Below are 19,852 nucleotides of genomic sequence, written 5' to 3'. Positions count from 1 at the left end.
AAAAATGAAAAAATGAAAGAGTTATCAAAATATTGGCTTTGGGAATATGCGGGTAACTCCACCGGGACTATGGACGCCTGGTTGGCAGTGGAGCAATATTCGTGGGAATTTCAGAGACAACCTCATCGGAGCTATGGACGCTTGACTAGCAACGAGGCAATGTCCCAGATGCTTTTGAATTATAGATACCTTTTAGCCTGCCATGACTAATTCTAGGAGTCTGGATGGTCTTGTGAGATGGAATTAATGCATATGCACACAACTATGCAATATTAGATGAATGTGCTTTAATCTGCGTTTTTCCCTAAAGTGTTTTTCAACACTTCACTCGTGGATTGGATTTTGTCTTTGAAATGTTCGGGAACATTTATTCGGGAGGGGGCTAGATGTTGTGACGTTTTCACACATTGCCCCATTCCAAATGGGGACCCCCTACTTTTTAGGCCCTCCTGGACTTTTGGCTTGCGTTTTTGGGGTCTTTTCGCAGCAGTCTCGTCAATCTCTCTACTTTGCAAGTGTTTTGGGGTCATATTGATTAAATCTGCTTTTCGTTTGAGTGAGTTTGGTGAAGTCTAGGGCATGGTTTTTTTGGGGGGGGGTTTATGCCTTTTGTCCTAGATTTTAGGGGTATCTGTTAGGGTTTTGAAGAAATTGAACATACGACTGGAATTAGGACCCTTCAAGGAACCTCCCAATAAAATTTGAGCCAAAACAGAGCAACTTTCTATTTTTAGAAAGTTCCTATTTTTTAGGGATTTTACTGAGTCCCAGATTGGTCTAATTTTTCCAAAATTCAAACTTACTATTTTTAGTAAGTTCTATTTTTGGTAAGTGTCTATTTTTAGTAACTGCTTTTCTGGCCTATTTTGCCCAAACCTTGACATTTTGAAACACTTACTCTTTGGGAAAATCTATTTTTGGCAGGATCTTGACAGGAAAACATTGAAAGCTGAATATGTCTGAAGACGCTGAAGACTGAATGTTCCTGAAGACCATTTCTAAATCCAGAAGAGTCAGAAGGCAGACAAGTTGGATCAAAAAATGGTTAAATTTGGAACTCCTATTCCAGAAGAGGAAAGCATGCAAAATCATCCAAGTCCAGAAATTCACATCAATCCACCAATGTCATCTTGATACGAAAATGGCTTGAAATTTGACCAAGTCTGAAAACTTTAAAGATCTTCCAAAATCTAGAATTTGCATTATGATTCCTATGGACCTGAAACCACTCTCAAACATCCTAACAATATATATGAAATATAACTTAAAAGCCACTTATACCTAAAATGTCATATTTCATATATATATCCTGATGAAGAGCTTGGAACTTGTGAAAAGCATCAAAATCCTCCATGCATGAAGAATTCCGCCCAAGGAAATGATTGGGCGCTAGATGAGGCAAGTTAGGAAATGTTTGGAATTTCATGAATCCTCCAAAGGGGTGAAAATACGCCCAACTGTAGACTTGGGCGCCAAACTGAGGGTGTCAAGGATTCACAAAAAATTCCATGAATCCTTCACATAGTGAAAATTCCGCCCCAAGAAGTGATTGGGGGCCAGAATGGAGGAGGCAAGGATAAATGAAAAAATTTCATGAATCCTCAACAGGGGTGAAAATCCGCCCAACTGTGGACTTGGGCGCTAAAGTGAGGGTCTCAAGGATTCACAAAAAATTCCATGAATCCTTCACATAGTGAAAATTCCGCCCCAGGAAGTGATTGGGCGCCAGAATGGAGGAGGCAAGGATAAATGAAATTTTTTTATGAATCCTACACAGGGGTGAAAATCCGCCCAACTGTGGACTTGGGCGCTAAAATGAGGGTCTCAAGGATTCACAAAAAATTCCTTGAATCCTTCACATAGTGAAAATTCCGCCCCAGGAAGTGATTGGGCGCCAGAATGGAGGAGGCAAGGATAAATGAAAAAATTTCATGAATCTTCCACGGGTGAAAATCTGCCCAACTATGGACTTGGGCACCAAAATGAGGGTCTCAAGGATTCACAATATTCATTGAATCCTCCACCAAGTCAAAATTCCGCCCAAGATGAAGGACAGGCACCAAACCAAGGAGGCATGGAAGATTCACAAAATTCACTGAATCCTCCACCGAGTCAAAATTGCGCCCAAGAAGAAGAAACTCCAAGAAAGTGAAAAAATTGGCGCTGTGTCGGAAATTCCTTTCTTCAAGACAGAATTCCAGGAAAGGTAAAAAATTGACTAAGTGTTTGAAATTTCTTCCTTCAGGACATAGTTCTTGGAAATCATGAAAAATGGCTAAGGCATGAAGAATTTCCTTCCTCAGGGTAAGGAACAAATTCCTTTCCAAAGGAGAATTCCTCCACAACAAGAAATCACACCCAAGGATGAATTGAAGATAAATTTCTAAGGCAAAGAAGGAATCAGGGATGAACTGAACAAGAAATTTCCCCTCCAGGGAAAAATTTGAAAAATCCATTTTCAGGGCTCAAATTACCTCCAAATTTAGAAAATTTTGAAGATATGGATATGTGAGAGAATTCTCTCCTGGACCAAAACCCTAAAATTGTGGAAATTCCTAAAAAATAGGAGACGGTGGAGAATTGTTGAAAATCTCCTCCAGAGCAAGGAGAGTTCGAGAAACTTCAAGAAAAATTCTTCATGGATCAAATTCTTCTCTCCTAAAGTTTTCTCTTGCCAAGGTTTTCTCGCCAAGTGACAGCCGAGTCAACGGACGTTGAATTAATGAAGCATATCTTTGCATGCAGCCGTCACATTTATGGCATTATGACATATCCCTTCTGCATGCAGCCATCACATTCAGAAGATAATGGTGCATTTATGGCATCACGGGCGATTTTTGCATGAGGGTACATTCATTGCATAGTGGGCACTTCTGGAATGTAATTAATTGTAATGGGATGGAATTAATTGTATATGGGCATGATGGGTTATTAGTTGGAGATTCCCACCTTGTTGCATCTTGAGTGGAGAATCTTTAGAGCAAACCCTAATTAGGGTTTTGCATGTAATCATGGCTTGAGGCCTATATAAAGGGGTGACCCCCTCATTTGTAAAGGGGGAGGGAGCTTTTTCTGAAATTGTTGCGATAAGTTTTGAGATAATAACAGTGAAACATTGTTCTCTGATGGTGTCCACTTAAGTTATTTTTTTAAAGCTTGCATGGTTTCACCTTCTTCACTTAGATTAGAAATAGTAAAGTGCTTTGATTTCAATAGAGAATGTAATGGTGTCTGATGAATTTCCATGGTTCATGCTTTTGCATCTTGCTGATTGTAAGTTGCAGTGTAAAGTTAGTCTGAGCCCTTTAAATTTGTCCTGAGTTCGATTGTGGATAGTCGTTTGGATTGCGCCGTTTTTGGGTTTTCAAATTTACTTTCTCGATTTGAAAATCCTCTACCGTCCCCAGAAGATTGCACCGGTTCTTGCGGAGTTGTAGTTGATCTTAGCGAAGCAGAGCTTGGTTTATTTGGAATTTGTCCACCAGAGCACTATTCATTGTTATCACTACCCTTAGGATTAGATTTAGATCCTTCTGAACCCTTTCCCTTTTCTTTCAGTTCATTTTAGTCTGTTCGAAGTAGTAGCATCACAAAATTGCCATATCCGATGATGGAGTTCCAGCCACAGCAAAGAAGTGAAAGAACGATGCAAACGTAAGGCCCCTTGAATTACCAACAATCACATTAGCCAACTGAGTCATGTTCGTAGCATAAAGGAACCTTGGAGTCGATTGTTTGAATTTCTTGTAAGCTTAGCATGGAATCGTACTTTGATCAAGAGAGAGTGAAGTGACCATTAGGCAACTTTATTCTATGTTCTACGCTGTCATAAAAAACACGTCAACAGAATTGGTGCTAGAAGGACAGCTGAACGTGAATAGTTCCAGATCTTGTCGATTCATATTTGAGGAGGTAATCTCAATCTTATTTTACCCTCCTCCGCAACCAACAGAATTGGTGCTAGAAGGAGGGCTGAATATCGGATTGTTCATTTTCACAAGTGCAAAATAAATTTCATGTTGGCTGGAACCGGTATGAGCTTTTAAGTGCGAAATTAGAGATATGTTAGATCTCTTATATATCAGAAAATCAAAAAAAAAAAAGTGAAAAATCCAAATATCCAAAAAAAAGATTTCTCAATGGAGCGAGAAGTTGATATGCTTCAACTTTGGTGGAGATTGAATGCACAGTTACATCCACGGAGTTTGTCTGAATTCACATCAAGGAATTGTTGTAGAATTCATAACACTGGCGGACACAATGAGATGCATTGTTTAACATTTTTGTCAAGGATGGAATTAGCCTTGCAAGGGAAAGTTTCCGTTTCAGAAATACATGAGCCCGTTGTACCGGTGAAAGTGGAACCCGAAGCCTTAATTGGTGAAAGCGAATTTTTCATGAGGTTGAGGGAAATGATTAAGAAAGAATTAAGTATTGAGAAAGACTTGTGCATAGATGGCATCTTGCTCCCGTGTTGGTGTAGGATCCACAATACCACTCATTCTGAAGTTACATGTTCATCATGCAAGGAAGTTATTCACCAAGCTAAGGTGCAAGCAGAATTCGAAGAATTGTCAAAGATGTACACTATAGAAAAGTGGCGGAATGCTCACCTTCAACCGATCGACTTAGCATCAAATGAAGAAGGTATTACTGCAGCATCTTGTAGTGAAGAAAGCACAATTGAGCGGGACAACCAACACAATTCAGTCAAGAGAAAATGTGCGTACCTTATGCCAAGGAAAGGAACACCCATCGAAGTGGAGGTTGACAAAGCGATGGAAGATGTTCAAACAAATGAAAGCAACATTTCCACAGTCAAGCAAGAAGAGCGCTCCTTGATGAAGAAGTTCGTTTGTGCATGCTCCAAATGGAAGAAATGATAAGCAGCTCGAGGCAGGAAGGAATATGTGAGAGTGAGTGGGCTGCCGAGACAGAAGTTGAGTATGAAATGCAGTTAGGGTCGATGCTTGAGCCTCTACTCAAGATCCAAGAGGAATTGTTAAAAGAAATTGAGATGCATGAAATGTCGATCAACGAACAAATTGTCGTGACAAAAGTAAAGTATGAAGATTTATTTGGGTTGGGGCTCAACTCGTTATCAAGGATTCAAAAGGAGCTAGTGGTTGAAATATTCCATCTTTCCAAGTTTCCATTTGAGTCCAGATTTAACCACCACATGCCTACTGAAGACTGGAATTCTGAGCTGCATGTGGCGAATGCGAGTGGGATGATACATCACCAGCTTCAACCTCTTGATGAAGTAGTGGATGACATGCAAGAATTCTCGCCCACGCATGCAAACCACCAGGTTGTCTCTTTCCTTGCTTCTGAATTTGAAAGTTATGAATTTGATTATGGAAATCTAGGAAGAAGAACTTGTTTATGGATTGATCATGGTCTCGATGAGTTGCCACAGTTGATAATCTTTCCTGAAGTCTTGCTTGAGTTTGAGATTTGTATTGTGAGAGATTACTTTTCTGAGTTTAAAGATGAATTTGCAAGGCTTCGAACCATGACTAATGCCATGTTGCTCCTGCACACCTTGAGAAATCATGTTAGGAGTTGTATATATTTAGGTCTTGTGAGTATTGTCCGTTCGAAATTTTGTTCTTATTAGAGTAGGTTTCCTTTCTGTTTGCTTTGTTTGTTTTCCCATTGGTTTTTGGGGTTTTGGCTTGTTTTCTTTTTCTTTCTTGTTTGTTTCCCCATTCGTTTTGGTTTTTTTTTTGGTTTTTTGTTTTCAGCCTTTGGTGTTGGTTTCCCTTGAGCTTGTCCTCACAAGTGGTTTTGCTTAGGTCTGGGATTTTGGAGTGGCCTAAATTGTTTGGAGTTTCTGTTTGTGGGTGGGGTGATGATGTTGTATTCCACTTATGTTATCAATTGCTCTAGGTCATTTAGATCTCTTGGGAGAAGTTATGGCTGGTGAAAATCCTAAATCTTGCTTCAGCGCAACTGAAATTTCCAAACCCTTAGTAAGATTCACTGCTTACGAGCCAGAGGAATTGATGGAAATGAAATTAAATATCAAAACAAATGAAAAGATGAAAAAATGAAAGAGTTATCAAAATATTGGCTTTGGGAATATGCTAGTAACTCCACCGGGACTATGGACGCCTGGCTGGTAGTGGAGCAATATTCGTGGGAATTTCAGAGACAACATCGTCGGAGCTATGGACGCTTGACTAGCAACGAGGCAATGTCCCAGATGCTTTTGAAGTATAGATACCTTTTAGCTTGCCATGACTAATTCTAGGAGTCTGGATGGGCTTGTGAGATGGAACTAATGCATATGCACACAATTATTGAGAGACTTGTGCATAGATGGCATCTTTCTCCCGTGTTGGTGTAGGATCCACAATACCACTCATTCTGAAGTCACATGTTCATCATGCAGGGAAGCTATTCACCAAGCTAAGGTGTAGACAGAATTTGAAGAATTGTCAAAGATGTATACTATAGAAAAGTGGTGGAATGCTCACCTTCAACCGATCGACTTAGCATCAAATGAAGAAGGTATTACTGCAGCATCTTGTAGTGAAGAAAGCACGCTTGAGCGGGACAACCAACACAATTCAATCAAGAGAAATTTGCGTACCTTATGCCAAGGAAAGGAACACCCGCCGAAGTGGAGGTTGACAAAGCAATGGAAGATGTTCAAACAAATGAAAGCAATGTTTCCACAATCAAGCAAGAAGAGATGTTCCTTGATGAAGAAGTTCGTTCGTGCATGCTCCAGATGGGAGAAATGATAAGCAGCTCGAGGCAGGAAGGAATATGTGATTGTCAATGGGCTGCCAAGATGGAAGTTGAGTATGAAATGCAATTAGGGTCAATGCTTGAACCTCTACTCAAGATCCAAGAGGAATTGTTAAAAGAAATTGAGATGCATGAAACATCGATCAACGAACAAATTGCCGTGACAGAAGTAAAGTATGAAGATTTATTCAGGTTGGGGCTCAACTCGTTATCAAGGATTCAAAAGGAGCTAGTGGTTGAAATATTCCATGTTTCCAAGTTTCCATTTGAGTCCAGATTTAACCACCACATGCCTACTGAAGACTGGAATTCTGAGCTGCATGTGGCGAATGGGAGTGGGATGATACATCACCAGCTTCGACCTCTTGATGAAGTAGTGGATGACATGCAAGAATTCTCGCCCACGCATGAAAACCACCAGGTTGTCTCTTTCCTTGCTTCTGAATTTGAAAGTTATGTATTTGATTATGAAAATCTAGGAAGAACTTGTTTATGGACTGATCATGGTCCCGATGAGTTGCCACAGTTGATAATCTTTCCTAAAGTCTTGCTTGAGTTTGAGATTTGTATTGTGAGAGATTACTTTTCTGAGTTTAAAGATGAATTTGTAAGGCTTCGAACCATGACTAATTCCATGTTGCTCCTGCACACCTTGAGAAATCATGTTAGGAGTTGTATATATTTAGGTGTTGTGAGTATTGTCTGTTTGAAATTTTGTTCTTATTAGAGTACGTTTCCTTTCTGTTTGCTTTGTTTGTTTTCCTGTTGGTTTTTGGGGTTTTGGCTTGTTTTGTTTTGTTTTTCTTCTTGTTTGTTTCCTTGTTGGTTTTGGTTTTTTTTTTTGGTTTTTGGTTTTCAACCTTTGGTGTTGGTTTCCCTTGAGCTTGTCCTCTCAAGTGGTTTTGCTTAGGTCTGGTATTTTGGAGTGGCCTAAATTGTTTGGAGTTTCTATTTGTGGGTGGGGTGATGATGTTGTATTCCACTTATGTTATCAATTGCTCTAGGTCATTTAGATCTCTTGGGAGAAGTTATGGCTGGTGAAAATCCTAAATCTTGCTTCAGCGCCACTGAAATTTCCAAACCCTTAGTAAGATTCACTACTTACGAGCCAGAGGAATTGATGGAAATGAAATGAAATATCAAAACAAATGAAAAGATGAAAAAATGAAAGAGTTATCAAAATATTGGCTTTGGGAATATGCTAGTATCTCCACCGAGACTATGGATGCCTGGCTGGCAGTGGAGCAATATTCGTGGGAATTTCAAAGACAACCTCGTCGGAGCTATGGACGCTTGACTAGCAACGAGGCAATGTCCCAGATGCTTTTGAAGTATAGATACCTTTTAGCCTGCCATGACTAATTCTAGGAGTCTGGATGGTCTTGTGAGATGGAATTAATGCATATGCACACAACTATGCAATATCAGATGAATGTGCTTTAATCTGTGTTTTGCCCTAAAGTGTTTTTCAACACTTCACCCATGGATTGGATTTTGTCTTTGAAATGTTCGGGAACTTTTATTCAGGAGGGGGCTAGATGGTGTGACGTTTTCACACATCGCCCCATTCCAAATGGGGACCCCCTACTCTTTAGGCCCTCTTGGACTTTTGGCTTTCGTTTTTGGAGTCTTTTCGCAGCAGTCTTGTCAGTCTCTCTACTTTGCAAGTGTTTTGGGGTCATATTGATTAAATCTGAATTTTCGTTTGAGCGAGTTTGGTGAAGTCTAGGCCCTTTTTTGGGGGGGGGGGGGATTTATGCCTTTTGTCCTAGATTTTAGGTGTCTCTTTTAGGGTTTTGAAGAAACTGAACAGACGAATGGAATTAGGACCCTTCAAGGAACCTCCCAGTAAAATTTGAGCCAAAACGAAGCAACTTTCTATTTTTAGAAAGTTCCTATTTTTTAGGGATTTTACTGAGTCCCAGATTGGTCTAATTTTTCCAAAAATCAAACTTACTATTTTTATTAAGTTCTATTTTTAGTAAGTGTCTATTTTTAGTAAGTGCTTTTCTGGCCTATTTTGCCCAAACCTTGACATTTTGAAACACTTACTATTTGGGAAAATCTATTTTTGGCAAGATCTTCACAAGAAAACACTAAAAGCTGAATATCTTTGAAGACGTTGAAGACTGAATGTTCCTGAAGACCATTTCTAAATCCAGAAGAGTCAGAAGGCAAACAAGTTGGATCAAAAAATGGTTAAGTTTGGAACTCCTCTTCTAGAAGAGGAAAGCATGCAAAATCATCCAAGTCCGGAAATTCACATCAATCCACCAATGTCATCCTGATCCAAAAATGGCCTTAAATTTGACCAAGTCTGAAAACTTTAAAGATCTTCCAAAATCTAGAATTTGCATTATGATTCCTATGGACCTGAAACCACTCTCAAACATCCTGACAATATATATGAAATATAACTTAAAAGTATAAGCCACGTATACTTAAATGTTATATTTCATATATATATCCTGATGAAGAGCCTGGAACTTCTGAAAAGCATCAAAATCCTCCATGCATGAAGAATTCCGCCCAAGGGAAATGATTGGGCGCTAGATGAGGGAAGTCAAGAAATGTTTGGAATTTCATGAATCCTCCACAGGGGTGAAAATACACCCAACTGTGGACTTGGGCGCCAAACTGAGGGTGTCAAGGATTCACAAAAAATTCCATGAATCCTTCACATAGTGTAAATTCCGCCCCAAGAAGTGATTGGGTGCCAGAATGGAGGAGGCAAGGATAAATGAAAAAATTTCATGAATCCTCAATAGGGGTGAAAATCCGCCCAACTGTGGACTTGGGCGCTAAAATGAGGGTCTCAAGGATTCACAAAAAATTCCATGAATCCTTCACATAGTGAAAATTCCGCCCCAGGAAGTGATTGGGCGCCAGAATGGAGGAGGCAAGGATAAATGAAATTTTTTTATGAATCCTCTACAGGGGTGAAAATCCGCCCAACTGTGGACTTGGGCGCCAAAATGAGGGTCTCAAGGATTCACAAAAAATTCCTTGAATCCTTTACATAGTGAAAATTCCGCCCCAGGAAGTGATTGGGCACTAGAATGGAGGAGGCAAGGATAAATGAAAAAATTTCATGAATACTCCACAGGGGTGAAAATCTGCCCAACTGTGGACTTGGGCGCCAAAATGAGGGTCTCAGGGATTCACAGAATTCACTGAATCCTCCATCAAGTCAAAATTCCGCCCAAGATGAAGGACAGGCGCCAAAACCAAGGAGGCATTTAGGATTCACAAAATTCACTGAATCCTCCACCAAGTCAAAATTGCGCCCAAGAAGAAGAAACTCCAAGAAAGTGAAAAAATTGGCGCTGTCGGAAATTCCTTCCTTCAAGACAGAATTCCGGGAAAGGTAAAAAATTGACTAAGTGTTTGAAATTTCTTCCTTTAGGACTTAGTTCTTGGAAATCATGAAAATTGGCTAAGGCATGAAGAATTTCCTTCCTCAGGGTAAGGAACAAATTCCTTTCCAAAGGAGAATTCCTCCACAACAAGAAATCACACCCAAGGATGAATTGAAGATAAAATTTCTAAGGCAAGGAAGGGATCAAGGATGAACTGAACAAGAAATTTCCCCTCTAGGGAAAACTTTGAAAAATCCATTTTCAGGGCTCAAATGACCTCCAAATTTAGAAATTTTTGAAGATATGGATATATGAGAGAATTCTCTCTCTTGGACCAAAACCCTAAAATTGTGGAAATTCTTAAAAAATAGGAGATGGTGGAGAATTGTTGAAAATCTCCTCCAGAGCAAGGAGAGTTCGAGAAACTTCAAGAAAAATTCTTCATGGAATCAAATTCTTCTCTCCTAAAGTTTTCTCTCTCCAAGGTTTTCTCGCCAAGTGACAGCCGAGTCAACGGATGTTGAATTAATGAAGCATCTCTCTGCATGCAGCCGTCACATTTATGGCATTATGACATATTCCTTCTGCATGCAGTCGTCACATTCAGAAAATGATGGTGCATTTATGGCATCACGAGCGATTTTTGCATAGTGGGCACTTCTGGAATGCAATTAATTGTATATGGGCATGATGGGTTATTAGTTGGAGATTCCCACCTTGTTGCATCTTGAGTGGAGAATCTTTAGAGCAAACCCTAATTAGGGTTTTGCATGTAATCATGGCTTGAGGCCTATATAAAGGGGTGACCCCCTCATTTGTAAAGGGGGAGGGAGCTTTGTATGAAATTGTTGCGATAAGTTTTGAGATAATAATAGTGAAACATTGTTCTCTGATGGTGTCCACTTAAGTTATTTTTTTAAAGCTTGCATGGTTTCACCTTCCTCACTTAGTTTAGAAATAGTAAAGTGCTTTGATTTCAATAGAGAATGTAATGGTGTCTGATGAATTTCCATGGTTCATACTTTTTGCATCTTGCTGATAATAAGTTGCAGTGTAAAGTTAGTCTGAGCCCTTTAAATTTGTGCTGAGTTCGATTGTGGATAGTCGTTTGGATTGCGCCGTTTTTGGGTATTCAAATTTACTTTCTCGATTTGAAAATCCTCTACCATCCCCAAAAGATTGCACCGGTTCTTGCGGAGTTGTAGTTGATCTTGGTGAAGCAAAGCTTGGTTTATTTGGAATTTGTCCACCAGAGCACTATTCATTGTTATCATTGCCCTTAGGAGTAGATTTAGATCCTTCTGAACCCTTTCCCTTTTCTTTCAGTTCATTTTAGTCCGTTTGAAGCAGCAGCATCGCAGAATTGCCATATCCGATGATGGAGTTCCAGCCACAGCAAAGAAGTGAAAGAACGATGCAAACGTAAGGCCCCTTGGATTACCAACAATCACATCAGCCAACTGAGTCACGTCCGTAGCATAAAGGAATCTTGGAGTCGATTGTTTGAACTTCTTGCAATCTTAGCATGCAATCGTACTTTGATCAAGAGAGAGTGAAGTGACCATTAGGCAACTTTATTCTGTGTTCGACGCTGTCATAAAAAACACGCCAACACTACTTACTACCACCCATGAATGTACAAAGAAGAAATTGGAAAGTCTATCAAAGAGCTCTTGTAAGAGGCTGACACATTAAACCTAGTTTGAGCCCACTGTTATAGTATGTGGTTTGAAAAAAAGATGGCACCATTTGGATATGTATTGATTACATAGCTTTGAATAAGAGGACTATCAAAAATAGGTATCCTATACCCAAAATTGATGAGCTAATTGATGAATTGCGTGGAGCTACATTTAGTTTTTGAAGTGTTGGGACTCAAACTTATAGTGCCAAATTTTGTTTGAACCCCTTCCATTTTGTGCACTTGCCCTATTAGGGTTTCAAGTGTTAAATGTCCAATTACAAGAGGATACTGAATATTTGAAGCATCTGCAGGTCAGAAGATTGTAATTGGTGTCAGATAGGGAAAGACTCCATGTCTTTTTCTATCTTTTAGGGGAAATTATAGCATTTTGTTAAGGTTTCTCTTTTATCACACATGCTAATATGAATTTAATGAAGATTTGATAAATGTAACGTCTTAAAACATTGCAGGCCTTGTAATGATCATTTCTCTCTTACATGTGGATTTATATAGTTTTGGACCATTAAGTATGTTTTATAGTTGATGCATGTTCTTGATACATTTTATGCTAGATGAATTCCTCTATGCTAGATCATACACCAGTTCAAGAAATAGATGATTCAATCACACATTTATAAAAGGAACAAATCGTACAATATAAGTTAAAACTAGTATCATTATATTTGCAGTTCATGATTTTGTTAAAATTTTATTAACTTTAGAATTGATCAATCTAGGAAACCAGTAGGGAAAATTGCAGAAGAGAAATGTGATCCACATCATGAATCTTACTGCTCATAAAAAACTAGGCTGAACTGAGAATTTTGTTTTCACACATTTTCCAAGGCGGCCCAAAACTATGATTTGGAGGCTGAATTGAATCTCATGATAGAGGACAAAAATGTTCAAAAAGGTTTCATGTATCTGCCCTAAATTTTCATGTCTTTTTTATTTTTTTTCTTTCTTTTTTTTCTGGACACTCTTCACATTAACATGGAAAAATAGCATATGAGGTACTATTAGAGAATGCTACAGATGAATAGAGTCTTTGAAATGATCAGATAGGTTACTCGAACATAATTTATAGAAGATATGAAACTTTTCCCTGGACGATAACTGCAGTATTGTTGCTTTCTCAACTGTATGAAGAAAATAATTCATTTTTTTGAAAAGAAAAGAAAAATGGTTGTTTGGATAGAATTGTTAGCTACCACTTCTACAGAGTTGTAGGAAGCAACTCCTCCTCGCATGCCTAAGATCAACTCTCTGGTTGCAACTGATATGACCCTACAGAACACAGTGGAGAACCAGACAGAGAAATAAAGGAAAATAACTGTCAAAACTAATACTGTGCTCTTTCTTAGCATAACATGAGGAAGGTTGCTGGTTGGAAAAGGCCAAGCAAATTCAATGTGACCCACAACTTTGTATACTTAGTGCTGAAAAATAGGACTAGTAAAACTGCTCAAGCATATCAAGTATATTACAAAAAGAGTGGGAAAGAGAGAACACCTCTTCTTCAATCTCATTGTACACATCCTCTGGACACTGATGCACTAAAATGAAACATCAATAGAGAATTTTTTGTTTCTATAACTAAAACGATGCATCAATTTTTGTCTTATGATCAAATGTAAAACGTTTTCTTTTTCTTTCATCTTATTCTTTTCTGTACTTTCAGTTCTTTCTCTACAAATAATCCTTTTGTGTTTTATTGCTTCAGGCCAGATTATCCAAAGAGATTTGCCCCACTTATGGAAGAGTATATTAGTAATGTGCAAGGTATGGGTATATGTGCCCTTTGTAAACTATAATATTATTGTTTGTAATAGATGTTTCTTATGCTTTCTTATGAAGGCCTGAATATGGTGGTTCATAAAACCAGCCATTTGTATATAATTTTACATGCATGAAATAGATTCTTATCTGCTCATCTGCACAATTGACTTGACGTGGTTGCACCAAATGCATGAAAGCAGATCTTGCTAAAAAAATTATGAAAGGAATAGCTTTAGGATTGGGCATGCCACAAGATACATTTGAAGGTGAAAACGGTGGAGACCCATTTTGGGTCCTGCGTATTATTGGTTACCCACCTATCGACAGTGACACTGAAGAATTCAACATGCAAGATTCTGGGGTTGGATGGTATCTCCCTTAAACAATGCATTTCATTTTTGTGATCCTCCATGTGGTCTGTAATTTTTACCCATTGCTACAAGTCTAATATACATATTCTTTGTGATTTGTCTGGATTGCAGTGGAGCACATACAGACTATGGTAACTTTTTTCCTTTCTATAATTTATTTAAATCAAGTTTCATCAGGAGTGTAGAAATTGATATGAAATAGTCTGGTGGGTATGATTAATTCATCTTTCTAAGCTATATCATTTGTGAACAGGACTGCTTACATTAGTGAATCAGGACGATGACATATCAGCACTTCAGGTTCTATCCTTATTATCACCAATCACAAATACGTTCAAAAAGAAGATATTTTTCATTGAAGTTTTGAAAAATGCAGTGACACAAGCAAACACAAAATAAATTACTTTTTAGCTTGGAGAAATGAGTATCTGAAACAAAACATTGTTCCATTTTGGTAGTACCACTTTTCAATTCTAAAGATTGTAGAATTGGCGAAAAGGGTACTGAGAAGTTAATTATTAAAGCAATTGTTTCTTAGGTAAGGAACTTTGCTGGTGAATGGATATGGGCTGTTCCTATTCCTGGGACATTTGTTTGTAACATTGGTGATATGCTGAAGGTATGTTCGATAATATCTTACTAACACATCAAACTCTTTAATCAGAAATGTGTAATCAGTATATGGATGTGAGAATGTTTAATCGAGATAATCCCAGAAGGGGTTTGCTTCAGGAACAATTCTAATGTGTATGATTTGGGAATGAATTTGGACAGGTGTGGACCAATGGTTTCTATCAGCCTACATTACATCGGGTGATCAACAAAAACCCCAAATATCGTGTTTCAGTGCCATTCTTCTATGAGGTATGGCCATGGAATCTTCCAAGTTATTTGTCCTTAAATATGGTCATGTCTGTGTTAGTCTTTTGCTTAAACTCATTTATTTTCATATTTCTGCTTTTCTTCCAGCCAAACTTTGATGCAGTTGTTGAACCATTAGAAATTTTCAAGGAGTTAACTGGAGGGAAAGCTCTTTACAGCCCTGTGATATATGGGAATCATATAAGTGGAAAAGTGTCGACAAATTTTGGTTAGTTCAACCATGTAATAAATATATGCTTTCTCATTACATGAGGACTATTGAGTCCAAGAATTCTGTCATGGCCCATTTTCAGCCCTAAGCTTTCTACTTCTCCCTTAGCCAATTATTTTAATTTTTCCATTGGTTAATGCTTGAGCAAGGGGAAATGTTTTAATTAAAATAATAATTGAAGTTAGTCTTAATATCACTTTCTATTTTTGTAAAATATAACTTTATTGTTATTTTAGGCTGCCTAAATGGGGCACAATAAAGCCTTATGTAACTCTTTATAATTTATTCTCTGGGGTAGAAGTTATAAAAGTTATTTTAAATTAGGTTTTGGAGGGTAAAAAGAATAAATAATTATATTAATTCCCTCATGAACCTATAAAAAGGGAGTGAGGGCTCATTAGAAGCTCTTAGCTTATTTTTTACATCAATGATCAAATCTTTGTCCCAGGTTTGAGCCATTGAGTTCATTTCTTTGCCCTAGGATGAAAACCCTATTGGCAAATGGAGTTGAGGACAAAATCCTTCATTTCAAATGAGTTGTTAGTGAGTTGATATTTGCATTTTATTCTCAGTTTGGTGTGCTGTATGATTTTTCTAATTTTATATTGCTTTTTATGGTGTGTAGATATTCAGAAAATAAAATAAATATTGGTCTGGCCTTCTAATTTTTGTTTGTGAGAGTATATTTTTAGAAGAGTTTTAAGTTTCAGATTTGAAGAGCTTGATATATTATTTGTTATGCAATCTAATTAATTTATAGCAACTGGCTGGAAGATTTCTTATTTTTGCAGACGAAATCCTATGAAATCTGGCCATTTCATAGTCTAAAATATTAAAGAAAATATTGACTAGGTGTTGGCCGCCCAATCTTAAGGCAACAACAATCTAAGGAGAATCGCAGCCTTTGGACTAGTTAAAGGCTGTCATACCAAGTGGGCGATTCATTATATGAAGTCATCCTCACATTTATTATGACTAAAGGTTGTGTTCTAGATTGCTAAAGAGAACACAAGTTTAATGAGCCATTGTTAGGGGAAAGGGCCTTGTAGTGGACCACTCTAACTTCACACTTTTCAAAATTTTATATGGAAATTTCAAATCTCTCAATTTTGGTAGTAATTTAGTTGTCAAGTTCCTTAAAAAATCTGGTTTTGAGTCTATATGATGTCACATGAGCATGCTTTTTTGTTGAGGTGTCCAAAATGGTTAAAAAAAAGACTGATAGTTGTGCACTAAATCATGTTTATTGGTGCAATGATGTGGCATCATATAATTGGTTGCTTTTTTTAGATTTAAGAAAATAGTTTTGGGGATAAGTATCAACATGACACTTATAATGTTCCACTAAAAGACTCATTTTGCCCAACTACTATTCCCACTATTGAACCCCACTCCACTATGGGACCATCTCCCCTATTCTTTTTTGAGACTCATAATATTCATGAAGAAAATTCACAAGTTCTAGGAAAGTTGCATTAATATTGATTATATTAAAATAATAGATCTTGCATAATATTTTAGCTTTTGGAAGCCATTTAAGAGGTATTTTTGTAGTAAGATTCCATCGTCATTCATAAGTTTGTGTGGTTTATCATTAGAAACGTTCAAAAATTGAAGTGGATTGCACTTTGTATTGATTTGGGAAGTCTTCTATTAGATTTATTTGACTTCTTACACTGCATTGTACAACAATCAGATGGTTTTAAAATTTGTCAAGAGTTGCATTTCATATCTGCTAATTTGGCATTGATCTAGATCTATTCGGTATCTGCTAATTTGGCATTGATCTAGTGTAATGTCCCCTTTTTAGCGCAACATGATATGGGGTGTCGTTAGCCTATTATGACACGGTCCCGAAGGCTAACAAGGACATTGGTGGGATCCTGAGGTGTTTTGGCCTAGGTGTTTTCAGTTTCAAGCCAATCAGTGCTGCTCTGACAGGGTTTCTAGACACTTACTATTTATAGTAAGTTAGTCTCCAAGCAGTGACTTGAAATTTTTAGTGTTTCCCTGGTTGGCATAATTATCAGTAAAAAATATTTGAAGGCGACATTGATTTAAAGGGATTATCAACAATGTTTTAATATTTAACGATAAAGTGTAAAGTTAAATTAAATATTTAACTTTATTGTTATATTATAAGGTTGGGAGTATAAAGTAATGTTTAAAATATTAAAAGTTCCCTTTAATGTGTACATTGTGGGAAATAATTTTTTATTCTAAAATTTATTATCCCACATTTAGGAAATGAAGTGTTTGCATCCAGGAAGAAGATATAAATTGAGGTTGAGAGCTCTCTTTTGGGATATGCTTGGATGAGATTAATGTTATGCTGTTGGATTTCGTAGAGATCTGATTATTGGGCTTGGAGGACGGAATCCCTCTTTGCTAGCATTCTCTTCGCTGTTGAAAGACACAGTCAAGGGGATTAATGGTGTTTTCATTCAGGAAATACATTGGGCTTCATCTGGTGCTCTCGCATGAAGTTTTTACAGGGGTTTGAAAGTGCAGATCTGAAGATAGTGATTTTGCTTCAATACCGTGTGAATAGTGTTTTTGCTACAATACCGCATGAATAGTGTTTTTGCTACAGTGCCGTGTGAATAGTGTTTTTGCTACAGTGTCGCGTGAATAGTGTTTTGCTACAGTGTGGCGTGAATAGTAAAAATGCTACAGTGCCATGAATAGTGCTGCTATAGTGCATGAACAATGTTGGTATGAATTTTACTTGTTTTTCCTGCTGATTAGAAGTTTGGAAGGCTACCATTACATCTGCAGACCACTACAACATTCAATTCCAGGTTTTTTCTATCATATTTTCATAACTAAGCATTGTAATTGTTGAATACAAACCTGAATAATTGTCGCAGCCCATAAGGCAGTTGAATGTGCACATTTATATTGCAAATCAGATTTAACAACAAATAAGAAGTTTCGGGTTTTGCATATATTGTTGTATGTTTGTCAAGTGTTTGATAAAATGCCATGTTGATTATTAAGCAATTTAATTGATATCACATAGTAGTTTGCAAGTCTCTTTCATTGGAAAATAGGGGTGGTCATCTCATCTAGATCTATTTGTTATCTGCTACTTGACATTGACCAGGTTTGTAGTTGGTAATTTGTCAATTTGGCGTTGATCGTAAACTATGCAGCAGTAGGTTATATTGTTTATTTTTTTGTTCACATTTCAATTTCTGTATGCTCTTACCTTGCCCACATCAAGATCACCACAGGAAAATTTGGTGGATTTGGACAAACAGTTCGGATACGGATATTACAAATTCATGTCAATTTGTGAGCTTATTTTTTAACATATTTATATATCTTATAGCATTAGGGATATTACAAATTCATGTTGATTTGTAAGCTTATTTTTCTTATGTATCTTATAGCAATGTTAATTTATTGGTTTTCTTAATTTGTTTATAAAACCCTTTATTGGATTCTATCTTGTATTGACTACATCATTAGCTCAAATATATGAAGATTAAGTCGGTAATGGGATCGCTTCAATTTCTCTATTTATTTAAAGCTGAGTTTTCCTACTTCATTTTATACCAGTAGTGATTATTGTGTAGTTAATTTTTTTATTTTGTATGTGCAAATATTTTGAAAGACAGATGCATCAACAGGTTTTAAAAAAAGTTTGATCCAATGAGGACTAGGGAAAAGTTTTATGGGCTAATTTTCATCAAATTATTAGTATATGTTACCAACTTCTCCAAATTTTTGGTTGACTATCATCAAATGTTAATGTCTACTACAAAATTAGTATAACAGTTTTTTGATTTGATAAATAAGATAATCATATTTAAAATTCAATAAATAGTATAAAATATAATCATTGAAATTAAAGGTGATGAGAGAAACATTTTAGTCACTAAAGTGTTTAAAACATGTCCAAAGTGAATATTTACATAGCTATTTTCATATCTTTCTACACATGATATTGGGCCTTCGGCGTTGCTCGCTAAAAGCTCTTCCAATTGGAATAGGAAACAATATATATAAAAAATTGCTAACTGATTGTGGGTATCTGATTGTCGTAATATATCTTGCAATATGAATGGATCGCATCTCTTCATAATCGAGAGACAAAACTCCCCAAGTCGAACTCCTTCCTAACTATCGGTTTACTTGATCAAGGAACCATAATCGTTGTCATAAATAGATCTTGTAATCGGTGCCTTTGTTACTATAATACGGGCCTTTTCATACTATACTTGATAATGCTTAACTAACACAATCGCTGTCTTAGCGCTTCTCAGTCTTACGATTCGTTGCTGACTAATCACTTGATTGCTATCCTCTAATTAATATTGATTTTCATCATTAATCACGGTTTGTTTGGATGCCTTAGTCAGTCTACTTGTAATCATATCTGGTTTGTATATTACTTCGTCCTCTGTCTTATAATGATCTTCACTATGTGGATATTGCCATAGATGGTATTCTTCCATTAACGCTTGGCGAGTATACTTAGTCTTCATCGATCTCCATGCCATGTATATGCTTCGATTAGATATCTCACCTATACATGATGATCGATATCTTCAAAACAATTGTCCCTATCGTCGATGGTTACTAGTATTCGTTCTTCATCATCCTCTCATAACTTACCAACCCGATTAGAATCGTTATTCATGAACCTTATCATAAGCATACGGTATTTATAGTTGCTTACGAGTCTTTATTGTTTATGATACGATGTTGGCTAATTACTTGCAGGTATGTAGTGAAGCTCTTCTCTTGGGAGGTAATTAATGCCAACGTTCTTCTTGCCTTTATTTTATTCCAATGATTA

At 37.1% G+C, this 19,852-nt stretch overlaps 1 protein-coding gene across 1 annotated transcript in view; it reads left to right on the top strand.

Annotated features, from left to right (window-relative positions):
• The window catches only part of LOC131055060 (2-oxoglutarate-dependent dioxygenase 33), a 143,985-nt gene extending 127,712 nt beyond the window's left edge, over positions 1–16,273 (top strand). The window contains exons 6-13 of the mRNA XM_057989683.2: positions 13,526–13,584; positions 13,782–13,950; positions 14,064–14,083; positions 14,206–14,252; positions 14,491–14,571; positions 14,727–14,816; positions 14,922–15,042; positions 15,837–16,273. Of these exons, the coding sequence (XP_057845666.2) occupies positions 13,526–13,584; positions 13,782–13,950; positions 14,064–14,083; positions 14,206–14,252; positions 14,491–14,571; positions 14,727–14,816; positions 14,922–15,042; positions 15,837–15,850 (601 nt within the window). The 3' untranslated portion in view covers positions 15,851–16,273. The remainder of the gene's footprint in view (positions 1–13,525; positions 13,585–13,781; positions 13,951–14,063; positions 14,084–14,205; positions 14,253–14,490; positions 14,572–14,726; positions 14,817–14,921; positions 15,043–15,836) is intronic.
• Positions 16,274–19,852: the final 3,579 nt, after the last annotated feature.

The sequence above is a fragment of the Cryptomeria japonica genome, chromosome 5 (genome assembly GCF_030272615.1).
Source record: "Cryptomeria japonica chromosome 5, Sugi_1.0, whole genome shotgun sequence".
NCBI lineage: Eukaryota > Viridiplantae > Streptophyta > Pinopsida > Cupressales > Cupressaceae > Cryptomeria > Cryptomeria japonica.
This window is presented reverse-complemented; position numbering and strand designations above follow the sequence as displayed.